This window comes from Apodemus sylvaticus, chromosome 10 (genome assembly GCF_947179515.1).
Source record: "Apodemus sylvaticus chromosome 10, mApoSyl1.1, whole genome shotgun sequence".
Lineage (NCBI taxonomy): Eukaryota > Metazoa > Chordata > Mammalia > Rodentia > Muridae > Apodemus > Apodemus sylvaticus.
Window position 1 is genome coordinate 69,956,376 of NC_067481.1, and position 23,248 is coordinate 69,979,623.

The window sequence follows — 23,248 nt, forward strand, 5'->3', positions numbered from 1 at the left end:
GGTGGCCGGGTCTGAGGGGTTCCTTTTGTTCTGGTGCAACTGGACGCCCTCACACTGTGCTTTGGTGAGACTTGAAAGAGGCCTGCAGCCAGCAGGAGGGCCACCTTTGGGTTAAGAGGCTTTGGGAAATGAGAAGGAAGGGTCTACAACAGACTAACTGGATCAGAAGGCCAAATTTAGGAAGGAATCTAGAGCGGTCAGGGGGAAGGGTAGTTCTGGGTGCTTGGTGGGCAGCAGCCTTTGGAGGGAGAAGGTTGTAGAAGATAATACTAGGGAGATATGAAGAAGGAATTTTGTCTATTGCAGTGATTCTCACGCTTCCTAATGCTGTAGTGACCTCCGGTCATAAAATTATTTTCGTTGCTGCTTCATAACTGTAATTTTGCTACTGTTGTGAACCATAACATAAATATCTGTTTCCCAATAGTCTTAGGCAATCCCTATGAAAGGATTATTTGGCAACCCCCACAAGAGGTCATGACCTGCAGGTTGAGCACCGCTGGTCTATCGCCCGTTGTTAGCAGTGTCTGAAGTGTCCCCCATACACGCGTGCACACCCACAGGGCCTTGCAAATACACGACCCACTGCTCATTTTCCTCGGGTCCTGTTATTTCAGTTCCTTCCATCGTGATGTGGACCTTCCTGTCACCTTCCAAAGGGGTGAACTTGAGATCCAAAGGCAAAGAGGCAGAAGATGATTCTATGTAAGGCTCCCAGGGGGCGTGACCTCTGTGAGGTTTGGGGATAGACTGTAAGAGTGAACATAAAACCACTTTGCAGACAGGGAGAGAGTGTGCTCTTGTCCTGGGATCCCAGCAGCTGCAGGATAAAGTGGGCATCGGAGCCAATGTTGGAACTCTCCTAGAGTTCCCATGTCATCTGTCTAGGGGATGGTTATCCGTGTTCTAAGGAGGCCCAGGACACCTGCAGCAGCTGGGGTGGGGCTTCACAGGCCAGAGCCCCAAGGCCTAGGCTGCTCACCATCTGGCAACAAGGCCTGCTAAATATTTCAGGGTGGAAAGCTCTTCTCCACACTCCCTCCATTCTGAGTATCTGCCTCCAGGATCCTGCCTGCATGGGGCTCAGTGAGCTGATTATAGGTGTCCTGGACACCTGCACAGGTGGCATTTAAGAACGTAAACTTCACACAATGGGGCCAGTCATGGCCTGTGGGAGCTCAGCCGAGGTAGTCTGAGGGACTTTTTATACCTTTATATTAGCAGCCAGGGCTAAACCCTACTTTGCTTGCAGTGCCCATGAGCACATGGCATCGTAAATCACAGGGCTGGTAGACGAGGGCTGAAGACTTCTCTGACCTTGCGTAGAGGCACGTGGGAGACTGAACTAGAGCCTTATGTAGGTTGCCTCTCCACGAATACTTTGGCCAAGCCCATTAGTCATCGGCCACCCTTCCCCAGTGTCACATTAACTGCTTTATCTTCAGCCCACATAGCACCAGAACCCACCCGCACCATCCGTGGAGGGAGGTAGAGGTCCTAAGACCATGGAAAGAGTGTTCTCTGCTTCTTGACAGTGGAAGCAGTCCAACCAGCTGCCACCCTAACTTCTCCGTCATGATAGACCAGGCTCTAGAACCACAAGCCAGAATAAGCCCCTTCTCTCTTAAGTTGCCTTAGTTCACGGTATTTTATCACAGCAACAGAGAAGTAACTAAGGCAACCCTACAATTGACCTTGAAAAGGGCATCAGTTTGAAACTATTGCTGCCTGACTGCTCTTAACGATGGGTGAAACTTCCTGGAAACAGAATCGCGAGGAACATCTCTGTTTAATGGACAGAGTTTATTGGACTCTGTCTAATAGAGAAAGCAGGGCCAGGTACAAGTGCCGTGCTTTGGCCAGGCTCTGACTTAGGTGGTGTGCCCAAGGCAGCCAGCAGGACTGCAGGCTCTCAATGTCATTGCAACCCCATCTTCTGTACCCCACACATGAGCTTATAGACTCTGGGCATTGGCTCCTAAGCTCTCTCACCTGGGATTCCCTTTCCTGATGTTCTCACTGACCCCCAGATCTCTGCATTGTCTCCTCTGTGTGGTCATTTCCACAGCCTCTATCCCCAGGGTGGAGAGCAGCTGTTGCTCATCCCGAAGAACTCACAGGAACTCAGACATCATCTCCAGGAAGTCAGGCCTAATCTGCTCAGCACATATTCTCAGTAATTCACACATCTATTTCTGGAGCAAATTACGAAGTGTGCCTAGATGTCCTGGCTCACGGGTTCTCAACCTTCCTAACGCTGCGACCCTTTGATACAGTTTCTTGTGTTATGGTGATCCCGCCCCCCCCCCCCCGTCATAAAAATTATTTCTGTTGCTACTTCATAACTGTAATTTTGCTTCTATTATGAGTTATAACATAAATATATGACATGCAGGATATCTACTATGTGACCCCTGTGAAAAGGTCATTCAATCCCTAAAGGGGTGTGACCCACAGGTTGAGAACCACTATCCTAGATCCTGTGCTAGGAGCTGGAAATGTATCACTGAGCAAGACAGGCAGTCCCAGTCATCCCAGGGATTCTTCCCCAGCCCCTGTGCTGTTCTTAGCTGACTGGCTTGTGCTATTGTACAGCTCCCTGCCTGGGCTCAATACTTAGTAGATTCTCAGTGAGAAATGGATGGACGGATGCATTCCTGCATGGATGAATGGATGGATAGATGGGCATGTGGTTAGATAGATGGGTAGCTTGCTGGGTAGATGAGATGGCAGATAGACAGATTGATGGGCAGAAGAACAGACAGATAAATGGATGGAAGGATACATGGCAGTATAAATGGACAAATGGGTGGATCGGTGGGTGGGTAAAGTAATGAATGACAGATGGATAAGTGAGTGACTCTGGTTTCCCTAGAAACAAAACTCTGTGCACGAGAAGCCTTTGGGGTCTAGGCATGGCATGGTACTGATCCTTATTTATAGCTTGAAAGTAGATCAGCCTGGCACAGAGAGAAGCAGGTCTTTGAAAGCAGCCCTTTTAGGAGGGGAGGCAGACAGTGCAGGTTTAATCTCCAAGGAGAGGCGGGTGGGTGTGGCCAGCTGAGGAAGCAGCCCTAGGCTATGTGATGGTCACTCCTTCTTCCCTGTGACCTGCCATACCATCCTGGCTTCTGTCAGGGAGGGAGAAAGCTTGGTTTGTTCAAAACAGCCATCCATTGCCTTCCCGGTCAGGCCTCTGCCATGCTGGCTGGTCACGTGTCACCCGTCCTCTTTATTTTGATGCTTCAAAATTCTAAGGGGCATTGCCTTCCCCTCCAAGTGGGTCCCAGGATCAGTGGCAAGGAGTTTGGATCTAGAGAGATGATGGACATGTGGGCTCAGGCAGATGGAGAGAAAGCATTGAGTCATGGCAACAGCTGGCTTCCCCAGACAGAGCCCAGAGGGCCTGGCTCCCAGAAAGATACTTCAAAGCTGCTCCTAGCATTCCCAATGCTGAGCAACAGCACTAGGGATCCACGCTATGGAGTCAAACTGTGCACTCCCCTGCCTTCGTCTCTCTTTAGCATTCTCTACCTCAGAAGGAAATACCCATTGCTAAGCCTGTGCCAGGTGTGGGGATTCACTTTCTCTTACGCAGTCATAGCTTATTCATTATAACATCTGTCCTTGTGGAGTCAAGAATCAAAGAGCCAGATGTGGTGTCACACGCCTGTAAATCCATCACTCAGGTAGAGCAGTGGCAGGTGCGTCAGGAGTTCAAGGTTAGCCTTGACTACATAGTGAGTTCAAGACCAGCCTCAGCTATGTGAAACCTTATATCAAAACAAAACAAAACAAAAATGGCCAAGAGAAAGGTTAGACTAAAAGTCTTTAAGACCCTTTGCAAAGCAGACATTCTGGTCCCCTCTGCCCCCATTTTGTTAACCCCAGAAGCTGATGGTAATTACTTTCTGACATTGCTTGGTCAGGATACTGAAAGAAACATCAAATGGTTAGGAGGTAAAAATTTTAGCAGGACACTGCCTTTTCTCTGATAGCAGGGACTTGAGGGCCTCTAGCTAGTCTATGAGCCGTGAATAGACCAGGCCTGACACTGGACCTCAGGCCCCTGGAGTAGATTATCCAGGATGGCACTGTGCCAATGCAAATGTGGCAAACCTCAGAAGGGCTGAAGAGGGAGCGTAGGCGGGAGGTGGGGTCAGCACCAGCATCCCTTGCTCGCTTGGTCTGCTAACTGGCCTGATACTCTTTCCTTACCCAGGGCGGAGATCAGGTTACTGGGGATTCACGAATGGCGGGAAGAAGGCAGTGTCCCTTTCTGGTCACTCGCCCTGTGAGAACTTTAAATAGCAGCCCTGCACCCTTGCAAGCATACCTCTGAAGAGCCAGCTTCTGAGACCTAAGACAGAGGGCAGACAGACGTCTGGCTGGGTCCTGCGGTAGGAGACAGCAGGAGACACCAGGCTATGGCAGCGGCAGGACTCCTGTTTTGCCTATCTGTACCTCACTTCTTGAAGGCACAATCTGTGGTCTCTTCAGCCTCCAGCTGCTCCTCCATCTACACAGCCTTTTCTGATCTCTTTTTTGGAGCTGGGGTTTAGGCTTAGCTGTTTTCCCTGTAACTTACCTCTCTCTTTAGGTATTTCCTATTTACAGACCATCTCTGCCAAGGGGCTCGGCTAAAGCAGGTCTTTGTTGTTTCTGAATCTTCAGCCCTTGGCCTAGGACCTGGCAGTGTTTTCGCGCTGTGTGCCTTACCCAGGGGCAGCCCCTTGTGAATTGGAATCACCCAGTGGGTCTCTCAGACCCGGCTCTTCTCCATACTGTATGGCTGCCCCACATCTGACTTCTCCGTGAAGCAACCCATTGTGCATTCAGCTTTAGATCTGATGTCTGAGGTCTCCTGGCTCTCTGCCCTCCTCTCCTGGCATCTGAGGACCCTGCCAGCTTGTCCTCAGATGCCAGTTCACAGCTCAACTTACTGGGCCCCCGAGGACCAATGCTCATCTTGGCATTGGACTCGAGAGCAGCTCTGGGTCCCCCTGAGTAGCTGGTAGCTGTGAGGTTTGTCCAGCTGAGGACAGACGGGGACAGGGAAGAGGGCTGGGTCTGTGGGGCTCCTTCAGGGATCAGTTCTCCTCAAACACTCCTGCAATTACTAATATAATTGTATTAGTGGCAATGAAAAGCTTTGTAAATGGTAAAGTGCCCCGAGAAACAGGGAGATGTCTTAGACAGTAAAACTTGTGAGGTAAAACATGATGGCCTTAGTTTGAGCTCTAGAACCCAGCCCCCCACCCAAGATAAAAAGAACATGCTGGTACATCCTTGTAATACTGGTGCTGGGGAGGCAGAGGCAGGTGTATCCCTGGAGCTCCATAACCAGGCCACCTATGATAGGCAACAGGCCACAGAGGGACCCTGTCTCAAAAAATAAGGTGAGTCAGGCTTTTAATTTCAGCAGAGGTGGGTGGATCTCTGTGAGTTGAGACAAGCTAGGACTGCATAGTGAGTTCCAAGACAGCAAAGGCTTGGGAGAAAGAGCCTGACTCAAAACACCAAAACACAAAACAAAAACAAGATGGACGGTCTAGCAGTCTCAGTGAGTACAGATGCTCATGACCCCAGCCTGACCCTGAGTTCAGTCACCAGACCTCACCTAAAGATGGAAGGAGGGAACCAACTCCACAAAGATGTCCTCTGACCTCTACTTGTGCGCCATGGCAGACACTTACCCACCCTCTAGGCACAGCAATAACAAACTTGTAACCATTCTTAACAAGCAGTTTAGGTAGGCTGGGTGCGATGGTGCACGCCTCTTACCCCGGTACTCGGGAGCCAGAGGTCTGTGAATTCAAGGCTGGCCTGGTCCACACAGCAGTTCCAGGCCAACCAGGGCCACATAGTGAGACCCTGTCTCAAAACCAACACCAGATACAAGGTATCTGGCATCTGAGAAACATCAGCTATGGTTGACCTCTGGACCTCTACCTACACACACACACACACACACACACCACAGGTGGGGCTCTTGGCACTCATAGGGTCCAGCCTGCCACTCAGTCAGACTTTTGACCATTCCTTGTGGTGTCCTGTGATGAAGGGCTCCCGGCCTTGGACAAGCCTCCTCTCTTGGAGGAATGTCACTGTCCTTTGAGCCATCCTCATCTGGTAGCTCTGAGGAGTCAGCCACACCCTTCCCAGGTGACCTCAGCACTTGTTTTTCCTCTGGTGAACAGAGCTCTGGCCCGAGCCAGGGTCCAGATCAAAGGTCAGAACTCTGCTTCTTTCTCCACAGGGCGCCATGTACCGAGGCTCCGTGCACGACTTCCCAGAGTTTGATGCAAATCAGGATGCTGAGGCTTTGTACACAGCCATGAAGGGCTTCGGTAGGTGCTGGCTACCCAAGAGCTGGTCCTGCAGGGAGGAGGGTGCATGGGAGATGGCCACAGTGGCCTACCCTGGAGCTATTTGCTGTTATTCTATGACTTTTCCTAGAGAACCGTGAGCAAACATTAGTTTACCCAGTTAGGCCACCGACAACAAACCAAAGAAACCATTCTAACCATCTAGTTTGATGAACCAGTGACTTTATTGGGGTTACTTACGGAAGCATAGGTCACCACAAAACAGCAGCAAAACTAAAAGAAAATGGGAAAACCCACTCATGGTGACAAGGTAGGAGACCTACATTCCTAGCACCCAACCTAGCTTACAGGTAGCTCCACCAGAGACCACCCCTCTCCTCAGCCATTATTACTGCTGCATCCTTGTGGGGAGGGGCCTTATGTATCTGTCTGAGCCTTCCCAGGAGGCTAAGATCCCTGAGCTTCTGAGTCTTGTAAATTTCATGAACTTCTAACATGTTTTTTTAAAAAATTTATTTATGTGAGTGCTCTATGTGCATATATGCCTGCATGTTGGAAGAGGGCATTGGATCCTATCACAGATGGTTGTGAGCCACCATGTGGTTGCTGGGAATTGAACTCAGGTCCTCTGGAAGAATAGACAGTGTTCTTAACTGCTGAGCCATCTCTTCAGCGTGCTGCCCCTCCCCTACTCTACACCACCCCCTCCCCCCACTCCTCACCCCTAGCTTCTAAATCTTGAGGGACTTCCTCCTCCATCCTTGGGAGATCATCTCCTTTCCATGGAAAGCTGCTCAGCTGCTATGGGTGGGGGAGGGGCCTGGGATGTTGCAATGAGTTTTGTCTTGTTTTGTTTTGTTCCTGTTGCTAGGGACTGGACCCAGGACCTCACACATGCCCGATTAAGTGCTCTGCTTCTGAGCTGTGTGACTAGCTTGTTTAATTTTATTTTTTTGCCTCTTTTATATTTTGGATTTTTACAATGAAATGTCAAACCATAGAGAGAGATAACGAACACTGAAGCCCTACCCATACCTGAGCTTAAGGAGTGAGCCTGTCGGTGTAGCTGAGAGCCTCGGTCAGTCGGCACCCTCCTGGTGGCTCCCTTTCTCCAGGGTGGCCACTGACCTGAATTTCTGTTTATTGCTACCCTTGCTTGTCTGCACTACGCTGGCTGATAACGTATCTAGGTTTTTCTAAGTCAAGTTCGTTGTGAACCCTTGTGAAAATCCTTACCTGTTTCTGTGCCTCAAGTTCTGTATTTGTGCCACAGAGAACTCCATCTGGGATCCTTTGAGCTCATGTGTTGTAAATGCAGTGATCCCTCTCTGTGGGAACTTGTAGGTCGGTTCCTTCAGACCAGTGGTTCTCAACCTTTCCAGTACTGTGACCCTTTAATACAGTTCCTCATGTTATGGTGATGCCTGCCCCCAACAATGAGATTATTTTGTCATTACTTCATAACTTTAATTTTGCTACTGTTACGTATTATAAAATAAATATCTGATATGAGATCCTGGGGGTGGGGTCTGGACCCAGAGGTTGAGAACCACTGCTATGGGAGCTGTAAGGTCTCTGCCCATTCAGGAAGTAGCTACGGGGAATTCCTGGAGGAGGGGTTGGTTGGATGGCAGTCTCTCTCATGGAATGCAGTAAGCTTGCATCTTATTGAGCAAAAGTCGAAATAGGCACAGTGGAAACATGAGTGGAGGAAGATTTATTACCTGCAGCAGGCAAGAGGGACACTTGGCAAGCCAGCGTCCTTGCTGAGCACACCCGACATAGAGACTATAATGCCTGCTCAGATCCACATAGCCATGGTCCCATTCCTGATCATGTTCATGTTAGAAGTCCCAAACATGCTCATTGTAAATGCCTCTGGGCATGCTCCGTTTGCATCGTGAAACTTTAGTTGAAAACAAATGAAAAGGACATTTTGAAAGTACATTAACACAGGAGTCTGAACCCAAAGGTCTTCATCTCTAACACCAAATGTCCTCAACTCTTGCAGGCAGTGACAAGGAGTCTATACTGGAGCTGATAACCTCCCGCAGCAACAAGCAGAGGCAGGAGATTTGCCAGAGTTACAAGTCCCTCTATGGCAAGGTAAGCCGTATGGGGGAGGGAAGCGTCACTTCCTGACTGGCTCTGCCTTCCGTTGGCTCTCGTTTCTCCTTCAGTCTCACAGGGTCACGTGAGTATCCTGTACAGGCCACTGTGCAGGTGTTAGGAACACACTGAGAAAGAACATCTGTCACTCTCTACAATCCCAGGTCCCGGGACAGACAGACAGTGGGACAGACAGTGGTAGGGGAGGACACTGCCGAGGGCTTGAACCCACACAGCCCATTTGCTAGCTGCACGACTTGGGGCAGTGGCCTGAAATCTCTAGAGCAGTGATTTTCAACCTGTGGGGTCGCGACCCCTTTGGCAAACCTCTGTCTCCAAAAATATAGACGGTCCAATTCATAACAGTAGCAAAATTACAATTATGAAATAGCAGTGAAAATAATTTTATGGCTGGGGGTCACCATGACATGAATTAAAGGGTCATAACATTAGATGGTTGAGGACCACTGATATAGAGTTTTCTCTAAGGGATGATACTAATATCTTCTCCGAAGAGCTGGATCCCGCAAGGTGACTAAGCCTTGAGGCAGGCAGAGAAGGCACTCGCTTACCACTTGTTCTTGCCATGGTGCTCCCCACCCCCAGGACCTCATCGCAGACTTGAAGTATGAGTTGACGGGGAAGTTTGAGCGGCTGATAGTGAACCTGATGAGGCCACTTGCCTATTGTGATGCCAAAGAGATTAAAGATGCCATCTCGGTAAGAAGCACGGGTCTACGTCTGCACTGGTGTGTAGGTGTGGTAGTGGGAAGGTTCTAGGCTTTGCTACAAGCTTGTGGTCAACCCCAGCCTACCTAGCAAATGTGTCCTTGTCCCAGAGGGGCTTCCTAGTCTTTTCCAACTTGGCAGATGTGGACAGGTGTTAGGGAAAAGTAGATCCTATAAAATGGGGCCTGGGTCCTGATCCCCATGCCAGGGGTTATAGTCCTGAGAAAGTGGAGACATGGAGACAAATGCTGCCCAGCATACCATAAGCTGAGGGCACAATACAAACTCATTGCACGGCCCTGGGTCTAAGAGGCTTTGATGGGTAAGAGTACAGAGGACATGGCTAGGTGTGGTTGTGCATGGTTTTTTTTTTTTTGTTTGTTTGGTTTGGTTTGGTTTTTTCGAGACAGGGCATGTTTCCTCCATTGGATGGGTAACTTGGAAAAGTCATTTAAAGGTCACTCAGTCCAACTTAATGAACACCATGTCCTCTGTAGATGAAACCCTGGAGTACACATCAAGGTTCTCTTTTCCCATCAGGCTGTCAGGATTTGTGCTGACAAGGCAGGAATGCCAACCCTGTCACAGTCTCCACAGGTGGTTCCACTAAAGTTGCCAATGGCCCATCTTAATTTTAGTTGTGATTCTAGGAGGAAGAAAATTCAGGATTGTATTGATTTTTGATTTTTATTTATTTATGGACTCAGGGAACCATGTAGCCCAGGCTGGCCTTGAACTCCTAAACCGTCCACCTCTATCTCCCAAGTACTGGGACTAGAGGTGTATGTCTACTATGTCTGGTTTTATGCAGTGCTGGGTCAAACCTAGGCTCTTATTGCACACTAGGCAAGCATTATATCAACTGAACCTCATCTTTAGTCCCAAGGTTGCATTTCTTAATGAGAAGTCACAACACCTGCTGTACAGGTGGGTCTAGAACCCATGCCTTGAGTCTTAGCATGGCTTCTCCCAAATGACACCATGAGTGCAGGAGGTGTCACAGCTCAGACTACTCCAGGGTCCCCTGTGACTAAGGGCTTCTCATTACACCCTATATGTCTCTTCTCTCCGGCAGGGCATTGGCACAGATGAGAAGTGCCTCATTGAAATTTTGGCTTCCCGGACCAATGAGCAGATGCACCAGCTGGTGGCCGCATACAAAGACGGTGAGATGGGCGAGAAGGAGTCAGACTGGAAGGATGGGGACACCAAGACTAACAAACCACCCATCTTCCTTCTGACCTATCCATCCCTTTGACCATCTGTTATCCACCCACTCTCATCTATCTACCCATCCTTCCATCCATCACACTACCCATCCGTCATTCTTCCACCCAACATCCTTCTATCTTCTCTCACCCATCATCCACTCACCCATCCAACGTTCATCTACCCATCATCCATCTCTCCACTTACCCATCCATCTTCCCATCCATTTACCACCTACCATCCACCCATCCATCCATCCATCTATCCATCATCTACCTACCTATCTACCATCCATCCCTCCAACACCCATCTATCTTCCTGTTACCTATCTATCCGCTCATCTATTGATTCACTCATCCATATCCATCAATATATCTCTCTGTCTACCTGCTATCCTTCTGTCCATCCATGCAATAAATAACTGTTCTGTGCTGAACAGTAAGCGAGTTCTCAGGAGATAAAAACAGTGTAGCCTCTACCCAGCTGGAACTCTTGGGCTCGTAAAGTAATGAGCCTCAGAACAAAATAACAGTGACACACAGTGGTCAGATTTTATGAAGGAAAGGAACAAGAACCAGACTTTCCCAAGAGAGAACCTATGTCAGAGATAGCCTGTCTTAGGAGGAAGTGAAGAGTTTGTTGTAAGGAGAATTTGGTGACAGATGGCTCTTCCGGCAGAGGAAACAGCAGTAGAAAAATCCCTATGGGGAGATGAGTTAGGTGGCTCAGATGAGGTTGGAAAGGTAGAGGCAGGTTAGCATCAGGCAGGGCTTTGTAGCGAAAGAGAGGTGATATTACTCAGAGACCAGTGACAAGTCAGGGGCATTGCAATCAGATATGGACTTTATGACAGTTGCTTTGTCACTGTGGGTAGAAGATGTCCGGATGATGGTGGTGATACAGTAAGATGCACAAGGTGGCAGAAGTAGTGTCCACTTCATAGTGTCACGGTGCCCGCAGCTGTAAAAAGACACTTGGGTCTTGCAGTGGCAGCCATGCAGATTCGATTGGGGTTTATAACCATAGCCAATCATACAAAGGAGGTGGAGCAAAAGACCTGTTCTGGATCCTGAAGGTTTGGGAGAACGAGACTAGAGCCCCCGTGTTCCTTCCACAGCCTATGAGCGAGACCTGGAGTCGGACATCATTGGAGACACTTCCGGCCACTTCCAGAAGATGCTGGTGGTACTGCTCCAGGTAGGTCTATGTGCAGTCCGAGGCCCTTTTCTGCAGCTCTCCCCCACATGAGCCACGGGCTGCTTTCACTGCTTCTCAAACAGGTGGCCTAGGAGGGCTGCAGGATGTAAAGGCCACCTCTAGGCTGACCACCTTCACTGCCTGACCACATTTGTTTCATCCTCTAGAGCCTGAGAGACCACTCACAAGGCCAGGCTCTGCCTATTGCTGTCTTTGTTCCAGCACCCTGCTTTACACAGGCTTGTGCCCTACAGAGACTGAAATGCCTCACCCACTGCCTCCTTCCCAATCCTCATGAACCCTACTTCCTTCTCTCTCTCTCTTTTTTTTTAAGATTTTATTTATTATTATATTTAAGTACACTGTAGCTGTCTTCAGACACTCCAGAAGAGGGTGTCAGATCTCATCACAGATGGTTGTAAGTCATCATGTGGTTGCTGGGATTTGAACTCAGGACCTTTGGGAGAGCTGTCAGTGCTCTTACCCACCGAGCCATCTCACCAACCCGTCTATGGTGGATTCTTAATGCATGGGGACTGCCTGCCCTGCCCATCCCCAACCAAGCTGTGATTCTCTGACCCACCCAAATGTCTCTAAAGGGACTATAAATTATGCCCCCATGACTGAATCTGGCCTGCCATGTTGGATTGCTTTTTCTTTCATTTTTCTACATTAAAACAGCCAGACATGGTGGTGTGTGTGTCTATAATGCCAGCACTGGGTGGGTAGAGACAAGAAGATAAACTCAAGAAGGGCTGCATGAGAACTCAAAACACAAAACAGCAGGGCTGGAGAGATGGCTCGGTGGCTAAGGGTGCTTGCTGTTCTTCAAGAGGACCTGGGTTTGGTTCCCAGCGCCCTGGAACTCCAGCTTCAGGGGATCGGATACGACACCCTCCTCTGATCTCTGCATTCACCTGCACCCATGTGCATGTGTACACATGCCTGCAGCCATAATCATACATGTGTGACTAAAATCTTAAAGCAAAGAGCAACTTTATGTTAATTATTAATACTCAGAAGTGGAAAGATTCTACTCAAAAGCCAGGTTTCTGGATTCCTTTGAGTTGTAGAAACTTTTTGTTATAGCAAGCCTGCAGCGGGTGGAGAACATGCTGTCTCCCCACTCCCATGCCTGACCTGCTTTGTCCTCTGTCTGCTTGAGCCTATGGGAGTCTGTGACCACAGGCACTGAAGGGACAAGCCCTCAGTGGTGACTTAAATCTAGCCCCAAGGTGCAAACCGTCTGAAGCTTTGCACGAGTCAGACGACCACTCTGTCCCTTTCCACTCGTGCCATTCCCTTCCCTCACTGAATACCTGTTTTATCCAGTTTGCCTCCTCCTGTCTCCATAACAGCCAGTGCTCCATGTCAGCCTTAACCAGCCAGGGAGTTATCAGGATCTGGGGGATGTGACATTTGCCCCCTTTTTTGAAGCTACATGTTCTGGAGAGGAGATTCCCGCCCTGCATCTTGGAGTGCCAATCAGTGATATGACACTGATTGTAGACATGCTGGCTCTGCCACGGTCCCTAAGAGAGTTGAGGGCTTTGAGACCCTAAAACACACAGTATCAGAGGAAAAGGCCAGCTGCAGACCTGGCGTTGGTGGGAGCAAAGCCCAGGCTGGCTAGCCCAGTTCCCTTCCAACGCTTTTCCTGTTGCTAAGCTGCCTCTGTTGGGTGGAGCCCAAGGCTAGGCTGAGCAATAAAAGAATCAGGATGACTGGTATTTCACAGCTTGGGCGTTCAGACTTTAGGATCCAAGCCCCAGATCCTCATGGGTAAATTCTTCAGTTCAGGGAGATGGGAGACCCTAATATTAGCTTACGGTTATGCAGTTCTAGGCTAGACATGGTCATATGCCTAGAATTCCAGCTCTTGAGAGGTAGAGGTAAAAGGGTCTGTAAGCTCTGAGCCAACCTGGTCTTTATAGTGAGTTGTGGCTAAGGCTACATAGTAAGACCCTGTACCATCCTTTATTTCTTGGGCATTATTATGTGGCCTTACCATCTAGAATTCTGTCTTTAAACTACAGTGCTTTTGTTTGCTGTCCTGGGATGGAGGTACCAGAAGGATCATGGTCATTCCCAGGACTCCTATTTGGTCAGAGAAGGGCTCGCTACAACTCTCTACAAAAGCATCTCTCCTGATTCAGTCACACTCCTGAGTCTCCCCCTGGCTTCAAACGCATTCCCTTGTCTCCCCATCCAGGGAACCCGGGAGAATGATGATGTTGTGAGCGAGGACTTGGTCCAGCAGGATGTCCAGGTAATGTTGCTGATGGAGGTTTCCAAGGCCCTGCCAGGAGCCTTACGGGAGGGTAGAGGTCAGGGGCCTTAGGATGGAGTAGGGGTGAGGTCTTTTGTATCAAGCACTAGAAATACCTGAATCACTGTGTGGTTTTTATAGGGCTTCATCAGAAAAAAGATTTTGGTTTCTTTCAGAGGAGATACACAGTGTGTTAAGTCAGCAAGTGTTGGGGGGGGGGGAGGGGGAAATAGTAAAACCAAGGGGGACAGTTCCTGATAACAACACCCCCTACCACACACATACACAGAAAGAGGGAACCATGGGAGCTTTGGAAAGGGAGAGAAAGAAAGAGCGTTCATCACACAGGCCACAGCATATTTTTGGAAGAAAGGGGAATGTGAAGTCTGGGCAGTTAAAGTTGAGTGGGAGCTTCCAGAGAAAGGAAGATGGGAATGTACGAAGGTCACGAGGTCACCAGTAACAGCTGTGTTCAGGATCAGGCAGCTGCTCTGGGTGGCTTAGCTAGTGTGTCCTGTCCCCTAGGTCTGTTCTTTCTCTGAGTCTCATTCACTTCTTCCTTCTCAGGACCTGTACGAGGCGGGGGAACTGAAATGGGGAACTGATGAGGCCCAGTTCATCTATATCTTGGGAAACCGTAGCAAACAGCACCTACGATTGGGTGAGTTCCTGAAAACTGCAGTCCCTCCCCAGGTGACTCGGAGAACCCTTTCCTCTTTTCCTTTTTGGCTGGTGATGCATGGGATCCACTTCACCTCCAAACCAAATGCTAGCCCGCCCTGTTGAGGGTTATGTAGTCGCTTACCAAGTCATTATCAGGACAGTATTAGCCCTGCCTCAAGATAGAGTCCTGCACGGCACACATGACACAACCGTGTCACCTCCCAGCTACCGCACCAAAGTGCCAGCCTCAGCCTCCTGTTAGCGTTTGGGTCTTGGCTATTGTGCTATCCCTTTCAAAAGCCTCTTGTTCTTTTGTTGTTGCTATGGCAACGCTGTTAGATGTCATGTCTGTCTGTCCCCCTCAGTGTTCGATGAGTATCTGAAGACCACAGGGAAGCCCATTGAAGCCAGTATCAGAGGGGAGCTGTCCGGAGACTTTGAGAAGCTGATGTTGGCCGTGGGTATGTACTGGGGGCCACAAAGGAGTCTGGGATGGCATCCTAGAAGTAAAAGGATAGGAATGAAAGGGATTTCCATGGTGTGGAGTTAGAGAAAAGCGGGTGGTAGGGGCTTGGTCGAGCATTGTGACTGAGACTGGGAATGGAAAGGAACTTAGCCTTAGACACTGGTGACCGTCCTGTGTGACAAGGGTAGAAAATCCCACCTCAGGTTGGGGTAATGATCATCAAAGACCTTAGAGGATCTTTGCTAGGCACCAGCTGTATTACTTCTTTAGAGGGCAGGGTTCAGCACCACCTTTATCTCCCCTTAGCAATGAAGAAGCTGGACTGCACAGAGGCTAAGTCCCTTGTCAAGGAATGGCTTTGTAATGGATCAGAGTCACCTGGATTATAAGAGAAGCCAGGAGCCGATGGGTCCAGGTTCAGACCCAGAATCTCTCCCTAACATCCTGCTCAGCTGGAGCAAGTCACCCAGCCTAGCTGGGCCTTGGTTTCCTCATCTGCTGGGTGACAGTAGGAGGGCTGGCTGGGTTCACTGGAGTTCTTGGCCAGTCTGGTGTCTTAAGAGTCAGCATAGCTGGGCCACGAGTTGGTTGGTTTTTGTTTTATTTTTGATACATGGTCTCATTTAGCTCAGGCTGGCCTTGAATTATGAGGTCAGCTGAGGATGGCTGTTTACCTCCTGTGTGTGTGTGTGTGTGTGTGTGTGTGTGTGTGCTTCTGATGACTCTCAGCATCAGAGTACCTCTAGCTTTAAATACAAGGGGGAAAGAGAAGGGTGTGTGTGTGTGTGAGTGAGAGAGAGGGGGGGGGAGGGAGAGAGAGAATCCCTTTCATTCCTCTGTGTGTGTGTGTGTGTGTGTGTGTGTCTATGCCACCATGCCTGCCTTATTTGATGCTGCAGACCTTACACATTCTAGGCAAGCACTCTCTACCCCTGAGCTGAACAACATGCCCAGTCTTTTTTTCTTTTCTTTTTTCTCTTTTCCTTTCCTTTCCTTTTCTTCTCCCTCTCTCTCCCTCTCTCTCTTTCCTTTTCCTTCTTCCTTCTTCCCTTCTCCCTCTTCCCTCTTCCCTCCTCCCTCCTCTCTCTTCCCTCTTCCTTCTTCCCTCCTCCCTCCTCTCTCCTCCCTCTTCCCTCTTCCTTCTTTCTATGCTTGCTTCAAAACACTGTGGCCAAAAATGACCTTGAATTTCTAATCCTCTTGTCTCCCTCTATGGTGTGCTGGGATTATGGATATGTCACTCCCAACCAAATACTCTCTTTCCCTCCCTCTCTCTCCCTCTCTTTCTCTCTCTCTCTCTCTCTCTCTCTCTCTCTCTCACACACACACACACACACACACACACACCCTTCTCTCTCCCCCTTGTATTTATAAAGCTAGAGGTACTCTGTTGCTGAGAGTCATCAGAAGCCAGGATTCTTCCTGCCTTTGGACTTGGTGGTCTCTAATAAGGACAACTGGTAGAGCGTTCATGGGCATACCTGGGCTATGAGAGTGAATTTGAGGCTAGCCTGGGCACTTAATGAAAGGATGTGGGATATATCACAGTTGTAAAGCACTTCCTAGCCGGGCGGTGGTGGCGCTCACCTGTAATCCCAGCATTCTGGGAGGCAGAGGCAGGCAGATTTCTGAGTTCGAGGCCAGCCTGATCTACAGAGTGAGCTCCAGGACAGCCAGGGCTATACAGAGAAACCCTGTCTCGAAATAACCAAATCAAAAAAACCAAAAAAAAAAAAAAAAAAAAAAAAAAAAAAAAAAAAGCACTTCCCAATACTTCCCAATATACCCAGGGCAAGAAATGGAGGGAAGGGGAGGGGGGAGCTATTGAGCTAGTCTTGATTGGTCACACCTTCCCCTTTCTGAGGCGATGGGGATAACTCTCCCTCTTCTCCCTTTTCCCTCCTTTTTTCCAGTGAAGTGCATCCGAAGTACCCCTGAGTATTTTGCTGAAAGATTGTTCAAAGCCATGAAGGTAAGCAGTGGGGTTAGCGGTAATGAGATTGAAGGAGGGAGCGACCCTGTGCCCACACTCTCAAAGACTGCTGGGATTTTAACAAATCCTTGGTGTATGGTGGCCAGTGCTGTGGGGGTGAGGGTGGGGCAAAATAACAAAAGAAGACAAAGAGAAGGAGGAGGAAGAGGAGGAAGAAGAAGAGGAGGAAGAGGAGGAAGAAAAGGAGGAGGAGGAAGAAGAAGAAGAAGAGGAAGAAGGGAAGAAGAGGAAGAGGAAGAAGGGAAGAAGAAGGAGGAGGAGGAGGAGGAGGAGGAGGAAAAGGAGGAGGAAGAGGAGGAGGGGAGGAAGAAGAAGAAGGGGAGGAAGAAGAAGAAGGGGAGGAAGAAGAAGAGGAGGCAGCCGGGCAGTGGTGGCGCACGCCTTTAGTCCCAGCACTTGGGAGGCAGAGGCAGGCGGATTTCTGAGTTTGAGGCCAGCCTGGTCTACAGAGTGAGTTCCAGGACAGCCAGGGCTACACAGAGAAACCCTGTCTCGAACCCCCCCCCCCAAAAAAAAAAGAAGAGGAGGAGGAGACTCAGCCCAAAAGCAACTCAGGAGGAAAGAATTTATTAGCTTATACTTCTACAGCACAGCCCATCACTGAGGAAAGTTAGGGCAGGAACTGAAGCAGAGATCATGGAGGATCCTGCTCGCTCGGGTCCCTGCTCAGCCAGCTTTCTTATATAGCCCAGGACGACCTGCAGAGGAAATGGTTCCTCTCACAGCGCGTTGGGCTCTTCTACATCAGTCTGCAATCAGCACAATCCTCCCAGTGGTTAAGAGCACTGTTCTTCCAGAGGGCCTGGGTTTGATTCCTAACATCCATGTGGCAACTCACGCCGTTTGCAGTTCAAGTGCTAGGGGATCAGATGCACTCTTCCAGCCTCCATGGGCAGTAAGCATGCATGTGGTCACAGACTAAACACAGACTAAACACTCACACATATAAAATACAAACAATGTTTTTTTTAAGGTAGTAACTGCCACACATGCCCATAGGCCAATCGGATCCAAACAGTTCTTGGGTAAGATTCCCTTTGTCTTAATCAGGGTTTCTATTCCTGCACAAACATCATGACCAAGAAGCAAGTTGGGCAGGAAAGGGTTTATTGAGCTTACACTTCCACATTGCAGTTCATCACTAAAGGAAGTCAGGACTGGAACTCAAGCAGGTCAGGAAGCAGGAGCTGATGCAGAGGCCATGGAGGGATGTTACTTACTGGCTTGCTTCCCCTGGCTTGCTCAGCCTGCTCTCTTATAGAACCCAAGAGCACCAGCCCAAAGGTAGTACCACCCACAAAGGGCCCTCCCCACTTGATCACAAATTGAGAAAATGCCCCACAATTGGATCTCATGGAGGCACTTCCCCAACTGAAGCTCCTTTCTCTGTGATAACTCCAGCCTATGTCAAGTTGACACACAAAACTAGCCAGTACAACCTTCCAGGTGATTCTAGACTGTGTTGATAGGTAAGACTAACCAGGACAGAGACCTTCTGAGATCAGCCTGGGGAGGATGCCCCTTGCCTTGGGTGAGTGCCAGAACCTGGTCATGTGCCCTGTCAAATGTGCATATGCCCCACCTTTATGACGGGTTTAGTGGTGACTTGCCCCTTATCTGCCTCTCTTGGGTTGACAGCTCAGACTTTTAAGAAAATAGTAATTAAAGCAGAAAGTAGGCGCTGGGATGGTGGGGCAGGAGATCAGTAGTTCAAGATCATCCTGAAGCTTGTCACAAAAGCACAAAACTAGGCTAGCAGGTAAAAGTGCCTGCTGCCATGGCCGACGACGACTTTAGTCGAGTCCTTGGGACCATCATGGTGGGAGGTGAGAACAGATTGCTGAAGGCGGTACTGTGCGTTCTGCACATGTTCCACGGTATGTGCATGCCTGCCCTCACAAGCAAATAAATGTAATTTAAAAAATGTTTTATGGACTGGAGAGCTGGCTCAGTGGTTAAGAGCACTTGCTATTCTCCAAGAGGACCCAAGTTCAGTTTGCAGCACCTATGTCAGATAGCTCACAACAGCCTCTAACTCTAACCTGAGGGATCTCATGTGCTTTCTAGCCTCTATAGACACCTATACACATATGGCATATATACCAATAAATTCAGAAATAAAAATAAAAATAGCTGAGCGGTGGTGGTACACGCCTGTAATCCCAGCATTCTGGGAGGCAGAGGCAGGCGGATTTCTGAGTTCGAGGCCAGCCTGGTCTACAGAGTAAGTTCCAGGACAGCCAGGGCTATACAGAGAAACCCTGTCTCGAAAAAACCAAAGCCAAATAAAAATAAAAATAAATCCTTTTTTTTTTTTTTGAGACAGAGTTTCTGTGTGTAGTCTTGACTATCCTGGAACTCACTCTGAAGACCAGGCTGGCCTCAAACTCAGCAAACTGCCTGTTTCTGCCTGCCGCTGGCTGGGTTAAAAGCATGTGCCACCACTGCCCAAATTTTAAACCATCAAATAAACCAGAATATTCCTCTGCATCTCAGACCTGTTTAGAATAATACCCTTTGGCAACCCATCAGTAAACTTCCCTTCATAAGGGTGATTGTTGTGACTAGGTGGCTGGCTTCCCTCTAGGTGAGGTGGTGACATCTCCCAGGCGTTCATTTATGTGACACAGACACCTGTGGCATTTCCACAACACATCAGAGTACATGTACATTTGCTATAAGAGATCCAGGGGCCTGGGCTGTTCCCGGGAAGAGTGATATTCCCTGCGTTCCTGTGCTGCAATGAGGTTGGATTGCTTAGGGAAGATGAGGGCAATCAAGTACAGAAACAATGTATCAGCCAGGCAGTGATGGCAAACGCCTTTAATTCCAGCACTCCTGGGAGGCAGAGACAGGCGGATTTCTGAGTTCATGGCCAGCCTGGTCTATAGAGTGAGTTTCAGGACAGCCAGGGCTACACAGAGAAACCCTGTCTGGGGAAAAAAGAAAGAACGAAAGAGGGGGGAGGGAGGGAGGGAGGAAGGAAAGGAGGAAGGAAAGAAAGAAAGAAAGAAAAAGAAAGAAAGAAAGAAAGAAAGAAAGAAAGAAAGAAAGAAAGAAAGAAAGAAAGAAAGAAAGAAAGAAAAGGAAACAATGTATCAAGAAGACTGGGGTATTACAAGACTCGGCAGCAACAGATCTTCAAAGTGAAGGTCACCATCTGCCTTCTTTGTTCCTAGCTTGAATTTTTTATTATGAAAATATTACTTCTGGACATGCTAGTGTCTCTTGTCACTGAAACTTCATTGTCCCTCATGCCTTCCTGCCTTGCAGGGCCTGGGCACTCGAGACAACACTCTGATCCGCATCATGGTCTCCAGGAGCGAGCTGGATATGCTCGACATTCGGGAGATCTTCCGGACCAAGTACGAGAAGTCACTCTACAGCATGATCAAGGTGAGCGGCTCGGGAGAGCCGATGGGCGCAGGGGAGCAGGACCTTCCACCACCACCCAGGTCTTGGGAGCCTCTACACAGCAGCACGTGGGTCTTGGGCATTCGAAGAGCTCTTGCTATAGTACATTTTCAAGGAGGTTCAAGCATCTGGGGAGCTGGTAACAAAGGAAGGCATGGGGTCTGGAGTGATGGCTCAGCTGTTAAAGAGCACTGGTTGTTCCTGCGGAGGACCCAGGTTCAATTCCCAGCACCGGCATGAGGGCTCACAACTATCTGTAATCCCAGGTCTAGAAAAATCTAATAATGCCCTTTTCTGGCCTCCCCATGCAACCACATGGGAAGTATAAATATATGCAGGCAAATACTCAAAAGGATGAATGGATAGATAGATTGACAAACAGACAAATGTAAATAAAGAACAATCAGGAGGGGGTCTCATGGTGTAATGGTTAGACTCTGGACTCTGAATCCAGCGATCCAAGTTCAAATCTCGGTGAAACAATGTTTTGACCTGGAGAGATGACTCAGCAGTTAAGAGTACTGACTGCTCTTCCAAATGTCCTGAGATCAAATCCCAGCAACAACATGGTTGCTTACAAGCATCCGTAATGAGATCTGACTCCCTCTTCTGGTGTGTCTGAAGATAGCTACAGTGTACTTACATATAATAAAAAAATAAATCTGCTGGGCGGTGGTGGCGCACGCCTGTAATCCAGCACTCTGGGAGGCAGAGGCAGGTGGATTTCTGAGTTCGAGGCCAGCCTGGTCTACAGAGTGAGTTCCAGGACAACCAGGGCTATACAGAGAAAACCTGTCTTGAAAAAACCAAAATCAAAAAATAAATAAATAAATAAATAAATAAATAAATAAATAAATAAATAAACCTAAATCTTTGGGCCAGAGCTAGTAGGATGTAAGCAAGCAGAGGTCGTGAGTTCAATTCCCAGCAACCACAAGATGGCTCAAAACCATCTTTATAGCTACAGTGTACTTATATACATAAAATAAATAAGTCTTTTTTTAAAAAAAAAGAATGATCAGAACTGCACAGAGAGCCCCCATCTTGGAAAACCCAAATAAATAAATAAATAAATAAATAAATAAATAAATAAATAAATAAATAAAATATAATAAAATAAAAGAAGTAAAAAGAAAGGTGTGGCTTGCAAATAGAGTCCAGGATGCTGTCCCAAGGGCAGTGGGCATCCACAGTCTGCAGAGAAGTTCACTGAAGAACCCAAATGAGCATTAGAGATCCCTGGAGCCTGCTGGGTGACTGGTGTTGTCTCAGGGGTGGCCATCCCATGAGGTCTTGCCAAGAGATCTTCAGATGTAATAATTTTATAAGCTAATGGGGAAAAAATTCAGTTTGTACCTGTAAATGATATCCAAAGAGGATTTTTTTTTTTTTATGGATCTCGTGCAGTGAACATTCCATGGGGAAATAAGTTTGGGAAAATCTAGAATAAACAAAGATGCTGTTTCACAGAGTCTTGACCTGGGAGCTTCTCACAGCCGTTGTAGTTTGAGGTCCATTCCAAAGTCTCAAGGGATAAGCCATCTCTTGATTTTTGAGCATTTTCCCGTGGGTCTGTTTGTGGAACCGTACCTCCAGGAAATGGGTCCCTTGGAAGTGCTATACCTGGAAGAATAGAATGCCAGGGCCATGGGAAAAGGGCAAGCATCTCAGAATTCCATGTCTAATGAAGTCAGCATGGTGGCCAATTGTCACTGGGAAGTATTTCTACCACAGGAAAGGTGGCAAACCACACACACCAGAGACTTGTTCCTTCCTGTCCTTCCTGGAGAGCTGGATAGTGACCAGCCATGCACTGTTGGGGGCCTGAGCCACTGCAGGCAGGAGAGGAGGTGGGGCTGGTGTAAGGGTTCTGCGCCCCACCCCCACCCGGTCCAAGAAGAGCCACGGCTGTGTTTGAGGTCACCTTTTCTCTTCTCTCTTCCCCAGAATGACACCTCTGGTGAATACAAGAAGGCTCTGCTGAAGCTATGTGGAGGAGATGATGAGTAAGTGGCTTCCAGGCCCCAGGATAGAAAGACGTCCTGACCTTCCAGTGCCTGTCCCAGTGGGTGGGTGGATTGCATGATCCTCCTTTGAGGCTGGAATGCCAAATGAGGGAAAGTGGCCGTGGTATTCCAATCTCTGCTTTCTTGGGGACTGTGTGTCTGAACGAGTGTGGCTATTTTATGTGGAACTCTCTACTCTGTGAACTTGGAAGTGGATCTGGCATCTGGACTAGGGATTAGAATTCAGGGGACTTAAACTGGGCATGGTGTCACTCATCAGAGCCAAGCAGATCTCTGTGAGTCCAGACTGGTCTACATAACAAATTCCAGACTAGCCAGGAGTGAGTAGTGAAACCCTGTCTCAAAAATTGAAAGGGGAAGGAGCCTGGAGAAGTAGGTCTGGAAAACCCACCTCTCAGAAGAAAGCCTTGGGGGTTGGGGGGAGGATTGGCCTGCTTCTTCCCTTGACTACCATGGCGGTCTGTGGAGAGCCTGGGAAGGGAAGAGGTGGCAGGTGAGCTACAGAGACCCTTCCTGGAATGTAAACTAGGTGACTATGCCGTGACACAGCCAAATTCGTACAGAGGACATTGTGGGTTCTTAGACTCCCTTCTCCAGGGCTCAGCAGTCAGTTAAGGAAGGGACATAAGAGCTTCCTGTTGACTGTGCCACACCCTGGCCCCTCACACGTCCAGGAGCCCTGCAAAAAGAGGTAAAAGGAGCGAAGCAGCCGTATCCCACCCTTGGCTTATTTGAAAGGGAATTTGGACAGGAGTCACCCATGCTGTAAGCAACAAAGAAGAGGTTGAGGGACTGTCCTGCTTGGTCCTGGACCAACAAGGCTGCTAGGAAAAGCCCCACTGC

At 48.7% G+C, this 23,248-nt stretch overlaps 1 protein-coding gene across 2 annotated transcripts in view; it reads left to right on the plus strand.

The window, feature by feature from the left end:
• The window catches only part of Anxa6 (annexin A6), a 53,138-nt gene that overhangs the window by 11,760 nt on the left and 18,130 nt on the right, over positions 1 to 23,248 (plus strand). For both annotated transcript variants that reach the window (XM_052197812.1, XM_052197813.1), the window contains exons 3-13: positions 6,260 to 6,350; positions 8,341 to 8,435; positions 9,045 to 9,158; positions 10,243 to 10,333; positions 11,494 to 11,573; positions 13,786 to 13,842; positions 14,410 to 14,503; positions 14,871 to 14,966; positions 16,885 to 16,943; positions 20,238 to 20,360; positions 22,326 to 22,384. In XM_052197812.1, coding sequence (XP_052053772.1) covers positions 6,260 to 6,350; positions 8,341 to 8,435; positions 9,045 to 9,158; positions 10,243 to 10,333; positions 11,494 to 11,573; positions 13,786 to 13,842; positions 14,410 to 14,503; positions 14,871 to 14,966; positions 16,885 to 16,943; positions 20,238 to 20,360; positions 22,326 to 22,384 — 959 coding nt within the window. The remainder of the gene's footprint in view (positions 1 to 6,259; positions 6,351 to 8,340; positions 8,436 to 9,044; positions 9,159 to 10,242; positions 10,334 to 11,493; positions 11,574 to 13,785; positions 13,843 to 14,409; positions 14,504 to 14,870; positions 14,967 to 16,884; positions 16,944 to 20,237; positions 20,361 to 22,325; positions 22,385 to 23,248) is intronic.